Source organism: Cupressus sempervirens, chromosome 9 (genome assembly GCF_028749045.1).
Source record: "Cupressus sempervirens isolate cs-2001-9-10 chromosome 9, ASM2874904v1, whole genome shotgun sequence".
Classification (NCBI taxonomy): domain Eukaryota; kingdom Viridiplantae; phylum Streptophyta; class Pinopsida; order Cupressales; family Cupressaceae; genus Cupressus; species Cupressus sempervirens.
The window spans coordinates 591,252,282-591,261,217 of NC_143126.1; the positions used below are offsets into that span (position 1 = coordinate 591,252,282).

General features: G+C 37.6%; 1 protein-coding gene across 2 annotated transcripts in view; it reads right to left on the reverse strand.

The window, feature by feature from the left end:
* The window catches only part of LOC149540064 (uncharacterized), a 35,472-nt gene extending 28,018 nt beyond the window's left edge, over nt 1–7,454 (reverse strand). Inside the window, exons 1-2 of one of the 2 annotated variants that reach the window (XM_089801254.1) lie at nt 7,361–7,454; nt 7,076–7,273 (exon numbers count right to left, since the gene is read on the reverse strand). In XM_089801254.1, the coding sequence (XP_089657380.1) occupies nt 7,076–7,273; nt 7,361–7,393 (231 nt within the window). In that variant the 5' untranslated portion in view covers nt 7,394–7,454. Of the gene's footprint in view, nt 1–7,075; nt 7,280–7,360 lie in introns of both variants that reach the window. The other variant, XM_089801253.1, reaches the window with a different exon arrangement.
* Nucleotides 7,455–8,936: the final 1,482 nt, after the last annotated feature.

An 8,936-nucleotide genomic window follows, 5' to 3' on the forward strand; every position in this document is an offset into this window, starting at 1 on the left:
ATTATATTATTATAATCGATTTTCGTTGCATGTTCCAAGATAGGATTATCTCATCTTATTCCTAGGTTACGGTTATATCTCTAACTACATTATGTTCATTGTTTTGTATGGATTTTGTGAATGCTGGGCAGATTACAAGAAAATCCTGGAAAGGGACATTATAGTTACAAGAGCTAGTGAGTTACGATCATGATCTTCTCCAAAATAAAGAAGAAACACTAGATCAACTTTTACTTTGAGGGAATTTTTTTTTTTTTTTTTTTTTGTGGTGGGGGGGGAGGGCTGGCCAAAGTGGCAAAGCCTTATATAAATATAGAGAAACAGACCAGATTCAAAGGCTCATTAGGGAAAGAATCTGAAAAGAAAACACTAAGTCATCGCAAGTACACAATAAGAATAATGAATGAGATCCCCATGAACTACCATTGCAACTCCAGCCAATAACTTGAACTCTGAAAATAACATATACCAATCTGCATAAAGAACTAATGAGAGCACCGACAGAATTAATAAGAAAACCCTACTCAAATATTGGAGTGTGTAGAACAGTCTAACACGAAGACGCATCCCCCACCCCAAATTGGGTCATCTCAAAGACGGGGACGTTCTTGGGACGGGGGGATGGCATCTTGACGTTTCGGGCAGCGCCACTTAGAGCGCCACCTCCGTCGAAGACAGAAAGACGTCTCTTGTGTGGGTGTGAGGGGATGCGATGGAGTCTCCTTTGGGTGAGGGGGAACGCGACAGAGTCTCCTTTATTGCCGGGCGATGCAACGGAGTCTCCTTTATTGTGGGTGCAAGGAGACTTGGTAGTTTTTGTTTGCATTCTAAATTATAATATTATATACTTGTTTTGATATCATGATTCACGGCACATAATACTTATTGTAATCATCTTTATGTCATGACTCATATGATCATTGATTAGTTTTAGATAGTAGAATCTAGATACTCATACTATTGATATGAAGACTGATATATAGACTAATATTTGTTGATGTTTAATGTTAATGTTCATTGTTTGTTTGTCATTTGATCATGAATCATGATGTTCAAGTTCAAAACTCCAATGCAATGTTCAATTTTAATTTTGTATTGTTTAAGTTTACTTTTTTTACATCTTTATATGATTACATCAAGTTATAACTTATATTGTATAATTGTAGTACATCTTTTCATAACTAGCATTTTAAGTACCATATGTATAGTATATACACACCTGCTCCCCCCGCCACCCCCTGTCCCCCACTGCTGTCCCCAAATCAAGGCCCCTCTATCCCCCCGTCTAGGAAACTTGTCCCCCCATCTCACTGTCTCGCAGGGCAGCGTAAATATGGTGTAGAACAAAAAAATATGAGAGGGACAAAACTCCTTCTTGTCAAAACTTGCAAACATCCCTGCAATCAAAAACATTCTTAACCACAACCCACTTGCACTGCTCCAATTCCAACCAGCACTGCTCATACAATCCATCAAAATCAGCATCAAGGACTTCCTCCAAGTTATCCAGCCACCACATTTTTCCGCCACACGACAGACTGCACAATATAATATGTTGGCCAATATCATATACTTTTGATTTCAGCATATCATAAAACCTGAGTTGCTGAAGATGCATTAGAATAGGAGAAAATACACCTACAAAATCTCTTTGCATGAATTACTGTGAACCAAGCGGTCTTGATTGGTCTTGATCTTGTGAATGATCTGGATCTCCAATCCAAATGTCTCTTTTCTGATTCAACAATGGATAATAATTCTGGAAAATCAGATGTATTGATGTCTATTTGTGAAGAGTCCATGTTTAATCCATTAGATCCACAATTTGCAAATAAATCAGCAGCTACATTGCCCTCCCTAAAAATATGAGAAATATGACAGCATTCAAAAAAATTCCAAGAGTTTCTAAATACTCACCATGATTTATCTAATTTTCCAGTTAGATAACCACCTACTGGTACAAGCATTGATAATGAGATTAGAATCTCCTTCAATATGGACTTTCTTATACCCCAATTTTTCAGCTAGGACCAAGCCATGAAGAAAAGCATAAGCCTCAGCTTGGTTATTTGTAGCTGAAGGTAAAGATGAGTATTTAAATGCTAAGATTTCCCCCATGTGATTTCTGATGCAAATAGCACAGCCTGATTTCCCAGTATTGCCCCTAGACGAACCATCAAAATTAATTTTAATAAATCCCAAGGAAGGAAGCATCCATCTAACATTTGATCTATCTGACTGATTATTCAATAAGGAGGGGGTCATAAATAGTGGAATGAAAATACAATAACATTCTTTAACAAGCATGCTGTCCGAATAAGTAAAGCTATAATTAGAAACCTTTTCCCTGACGTGAGCATTGACCACCTCGGAAATTGACTTTTCTAAGCCATTAAGAATCAAATCCTGTGGAGAACTCACATTTCTGAAAATTCTTTTATTGCATTCCCACCAATTTGACCATTTAATAAGGGCTGGGAACCAGAGCCAAATGCATGCAAAATAGGACTTGGAGAATGGAATCAGCCATGATTGAAAAACTACCCACAAAGTGTTTGGCAAAGGCATTGACATGATATGATGCCAGCATTTTTGAGCAAAGGAACACTGGACAAAAAGGTGATCTGCATCTTCCACTGCTTCATTGCATAGTACACATTTGAAAAGTTGTGAAATATTGAGTTTATGAAGTATGTCGCTGGTTAATATCCTCTTTCTGAGAGCAAACCATGCAAAGCAACCCACCTTAGGAAATATTACAGAAGTAACAAAGTACAAATATCTTGGATTTGACCTTAGCAACAAGCTCAATCGGGATACTTGTAGACGGAAGAGAATTTTGGAAGGGTGGAAAGCACTTTACACACTGCAAAATATAATCATGGAGTTATGTGACTAGAAAACCATGCAGATTCTATTTGGTCTTTGATCATTTTAGTGGTGCTTTATATATGTGAATTATGGACCAGCAGCACTTCTAAGGTTAAATGGAAGCAAGTAGAGAAGATATAATAATGCACAACTCCAAGCAAATTCTGTTGACTTGGTGGTCAGCACCTCCTTCGGGGTTCGCAACATGGCTTAACTGCCTCTCATGGGGTAAGCATGGTGTTTGTGACGTTCATTGATAGCTCGAGCTTTTGGCGCAATGACAAACATACCAACAATTGGTATTAGAGCCTTGGTCACAGGTCCGAATCTTAGGAGGTCTCCTTCATTCCGTCAATGCGGAACCCTCAGTCGGTGCTAAGGGGGAGATTGTTGACCTGGTGGTCAGCACCTCCTTCAGGGTTCGCAAGATGGCTTAACTGCCTCTCATGGATCTAGGTAAGTCTGGTGTTTGTGACATTCGTTGATAGCTCGAGCTTTTGACGCAACGACAAACATACCAACAAATTCAAACTCAAAGCTTGAGTCCTCTATAAGATTTTTCTAACTGAAACAAAGTACCTTCCTATTAAGGCCATTTCAAAAGTTATCTTGAAAAAATTGTGCAAATGAAGGCATAGGCAGCTTAAGGGTATTATCAAAGAAGACTTGCACAAGAAATAAGTATTGGATGGAAAAGGAAACTTCTAAGTGGATGAGCAAATGGGACATCCACCTAAATGTGTGTCCAAATAAACACAAAGAAGAAAAAAGCTTTTGTCATGGTTTGATTTTGCAAGTCTATGGGAAAAGCCATTTGGAAGAAAGGGGAAATATTAAGCTAATGAGTATAACCACACCTATGATCATCAAGAAAAGTCATACATGGGAGCAAATATCCCTTGGGGAGCACACATACTTCTATCCTAATTATGAACAAGTTCATCTTCAATATGAAACAGGTATATGGTAGAGGCCTAAAGAAGAATGAAAGGAAACAGATTGCATCTTGTGCACAACTGAGGCAACTGAATCAGAGAAGTACTGAACTCTAGTATATGAAGCTTACAATGACATGGCCAAATATAAGGGTACATTAGCAGCCAATTCATGCAAGATTTTTTCAAAGTGGAGAAGGTTGGGAAATTTGAGGAGCTCATCATCAAGCTTCCTGACAAAATGTCGACAAGTTAGAAGCTAGAGTGGCAATGTTTGCAATCCCAAAGGCTATCTTTGGCCTTGTGGATGTTAAAATCCTTTAGCTCTATTCTATTCTAGATCTAATTGTGACTAGTGCAATGTTTGGCCTCCAGATGGTTCGTTGGCAAACTGCATTGACAAGTGGAACAAAGATTGTATGCATTGAAGTTGAGTGAAGAAATTAATGGTCCCATATTTTTCTCATATAGTGTGCTACTTGCATCATCCCTCTGCCTTTGCAAAGCACTCTATATCATGCACTAAAAAGAATCCGAAGTCACCATCTCATGCATGTATATGTTTGCCATCTATTGAAGTTGTGGAAAATGACCAGGAAGATCAGATGAAGGATCATAATTTGCAATACCAAGCTTCTTGTAGTCTGACCTGTTATGGTTTGGCATACAAATATAGGGAAGGATTCAAATGCAAAGACACTTCATTACCACTATGATGTGATAGCATGTACATTATGATACCACTGATCTTTGGGCCCAAGGTTTCCCAAGGGAGACCAGAGTAAAATTCATTCTAAAATCTAATGTGCTATGAACAGAAGCAATTTAGAAGTGAAACAGTGCACTAAGAAATAATCAGAGTATTGAATAAAAAGGGCTCAAAGGTAAAAGAAAAACATCCTAGAACTGGATTGTATTTTAATTATGGTATACACAATGATTTGAAAGATCGAACGTTCATCCAAAGGCAAATACAGCTCCTATCCATCCAATGCTTATGCAAAGGGTATCTATAATATATTATAATTAAACTATAAGGTAAAGAAACAGAGAGATGGCATTCAACTTAAAAGGGATGCAATTGCTTTCCATATGCTAGTTTGCCTTCCATATGCTAGTTTTTTTCATTTTCACATGTGCTGCAATAACACCTATGTGAAACAGGTCTGAAACTGTCAAACTTCTGCGTCATAGAATATAAGTTTGGATTGTGTTGGCCCTGAAATAGATCTGAATGATATGATGATCCTCTGAATAGGAACAAGGTAGAGCATGATTCTAGATCGACGACAGTCCACAAAGCAATCTGAACCCATAATCAAGAGCTGTTTGCAAGAGGGTGGTGCCACTAGGCAGCAGGAAAAAGTCACTGAGACTAGAATGCCATTAGGCAGTAAACAACACCATGCTCTCTAATGCATGATGATGAGGCATACAGCATTCAGAATGTAAATCAAATTACCAAAACAAAGAGATTAGGGTTAGAAATACTTCCCTGTAGTTGACTTGTTAACAAGAGGGTTGTAAGTGAAGCCCAGATGGATAGGAGGAGACCTAAGTAGACAAAAATTGCAGATTTCGAAAACTTTGTAAAACTCATTGGTAAAGCTTTTGTTCTTGAATCTTCCCCATTGGTATAGCATATATTCTTGAACCTTCCTCATTGGTACAGCCCCTATTGTTGAATCTAGATCATTACATTGACTTTTCTTCCTCAATGTGAGCTCCTCTAACTCTAAATCGTTTTTCTCTTGTTAAGGTGAATATGTGTGTCAAAGCAGAGCAAATTATGTGCCTTCTTCTTGAACAATGACTAAGGGCTAAACTATAAATATGGATTTTTCTGATGATAACTTGGACTTGCAAATGATGCACATAAACTTACAAAGAAACTTGTGTGTCGTTTATCAAGCCAGTGATGTAGAAAAAATTCCAATAAAAAATATACTTCATCAGCTATGTCAATTACGTACAAAGAATTTGAAAGGATACAATACTTCATCCATGAGGCCAATGATGCTAGCTACATGCCAGCAAAAAAGGAAAAAGCCAGTGAGAGAGAATATCAGAGAGCTGCATTGGCAAATCTACTGATATAAAAATGGTATGAGGGTATGATGGCAATACATCTCTCACAAGTATTGCAAGCCAGCCCACCCCAATTCCAGCAGATGTATTAACATATGCTCAGAGGGATCAGCGTGCAGTCAGTTGCTGCACAACAAAAGTCTCAGTAAAGCAAACATAAGGCAGGTACATGGATTGTGTCCTTGAGAAAATCCTGAAGGCGAAGTTGAAGATGTCTCATACCACATACTACCAAAGTGTACATGGAATAATCAAGTCGTAAGAACCTACTAGATCATTATGATTTAAGTCTACGTTTTTATTGTCTACATTATGGGTTTATCATCTAGAGGGAATAGCGTATATACACCTTTTTTAACAATATATGAGGTCAACAGAAAACAACATAAATTGAGGCAAAATAGGGAGCTCTTGGTGATCACCTAAAAGATAGTTCACCATCCTGAAAATATTGCTAACTGCTCATTGTCTGCACTTGTTTTTTTCATAAAAGTAAGCTAATGAACTGATGTTGAAACGCCCTTTTCCTAAAATTCAATTTCACTCTTTAACTTAATTTCCATCAAGCAGGTTGCTTGCCTCTTATTTCATTTTGGATTCACTAATAAAAAACAAGGTTGCGAGTGGAGAGGCCAAACAACTAAAACAGATTAAGTGACACAGGAAAAGGTATAAAGCGGAAGAGACACAAAAATTCATCACAAAATCGAGCGCAATCCAAGATAATTACCCAGCACCGATTAAGCATAATATTCTATAAGATTAGTCATTTCTTAGGAAATAGACCATAGTGTGCTGACCCATTTCCGTTTAGGGTCCTCCTACATTCTTCAACGTAGAAACATTTTTTTTTAAGTTACTCTCAAAATTAAAAGAGGAAGCACTAACAAGACCAACAGAGCAGGGGCAGTTTCCATTAAATATTTGCCTTTCATTTCGCACAAATGACATCGTCAGAAAACAACATTATCCATTGATAACTCGGCACTGTACGGCCGATACCATTAAATTTCTATTTTAACAATGATAAATGCCCACTAATTCAATCTGAACTTCCACGTATCAATGTCTTTCGTTCAGGATTTACGGAACTAGTTTCTACAATAGTAACAAACCCATTACACGTTTCTAAAACTCAAAAACAATGAGCATTAGTACACTGATGTAAATTCCTCCATTACCTGCAACTGAGCTCGAGTTGTGCTCATGCGCCGTACTGATTTCTTAGTAGAGGGGGTAAGTGAGGGGAATGGTGTGCAAACTGGATTTGATGAAGTTCCCAGAGCTAAGGATTTCCTTAGACCGAGAGTGAGAATCTTTTTGGAGGAAGAGGGAGGGCTGAGAAGGGCATTGGAAGCAGAACAAGCTGTCAGAGTCCTCTGCACCTGCCATCAAAGATAAAATGAAAATGCCTCTAAAGCCCAATATGCACAACAACGAGGAGTGTTCATTGTGCCTTTGCTTACCAAAGTAGTTCGAAAGGTCGCCATGGATGCCATACAAGCGTCTTCTGCGAGACCTGGACCGCTTTACAACCTATTTTCCGTTGTTTACAATGCTCGGAGAGTGCTCGTAGTTTTTTTTTTTTTATTTAATTCATTATGTTTGGTTTTTCTTATCCGTCAATACCCCGTTGTTTCAATTCGGGTCCGATTACCCCAACTAACATTGTGGCACGACCGTCCAAACGGCATCAGTCTAGCATATACGGCTTCGAGTTTCTCGACCAATTTTCTATCTCGACTTGTCTGGGGGAGGACCTATAACGGGGGCACCCTAACTTACGAGGGCTGCCATGTGGATCCTATATCTAAATTTTTTTCATGAGTTCACTTATTCTAGTAGGTAACTGAAATCAAAAGTTGAATTCATTTGGAAATATCTTGTTACATGTTATATGTTACGGTTGAAGGTAGGTTAAACTTGTCATTTCAGTGTATTGGTTAGGACATGCTTGGCGATCAAGATGTGCGTAGGAATTTTGCCTTGCATGCAGAGTACAAGCAAATGATTTCACTATACATTAAGTCGCCTTAATTTTGCTTAAGGGGATGCAATTTATGATCACGAATCTATTCAATGTGTATTCTTATGCACAGCTTAAGACACCTAACATTCCTTTCATTCCTGCCCAATCTAGAGTCTTTGATCAATTAAGAGTCGAACCTTGCAAACATTAAATGTCTTTGTTATCTACTCACCCATGGACCACCTTTTGTTTCAACTTTACAAGGATTTTTTTGTTTGATTAATCTTTTACTTGTTATTTCTTATTTTCTCATTTCTCTCTTTTGTGGTTGTAGGGCAAACCATAATCTTTATGTATGATGCTCGAGATTTTAAAGTCAAGGAGGTAGAAGACGAGACAATGAGTTGTGGGAGATACGGGAGCGCATTTACTATCTGGTCTTTAATGGAGGTGAGGTTATATCTCCTCACTACGGTCGTGTCTCACCATTGTGCCCAATTCAATGTCTTCTTTTCTTGTTTTCTTTGCATGCTTGTCTCACTAACACAAACCTCACTACATTTTTTTTTCATGTCTTTGCTTTTAAACAATTATTGTTTGTTGCTTTGTGTTTCTAAACATGATTTATTATTTTTATTAACACTATTAACCCCAAAGAATCATACTTTTCCATTATCATGTTCACAATGAAAGAAACTCAATCTTTTTAAGCTATCAAGCATCTTTGTTCATATTTTGCCTCCTACTATGCATAGTTGTGTTTTGATATTCTCATTTTACAACTATTGTTAGCTTTCATTACAAATAAGATGGAGTTTAAGGGTTCGATAAGCTTTATGCTTTACATGTTGATAATGAATGTAAATGGGTTGGTCAATGTTGGGGTTTAAGGGTTTAATAAGTTATTGAAGGATTTGATGAGAACAAATCCATACATCTCATAGAACACCTGCATGCAAGAACATGTCATATAGAAGCAAAAGACAACATGAGGCAAAGGTTTGGCTCTGAAAATATGCAAGAATATGTTATTATAAAATAAGAATAAGTAAAATTATAGAATGAATCAATCC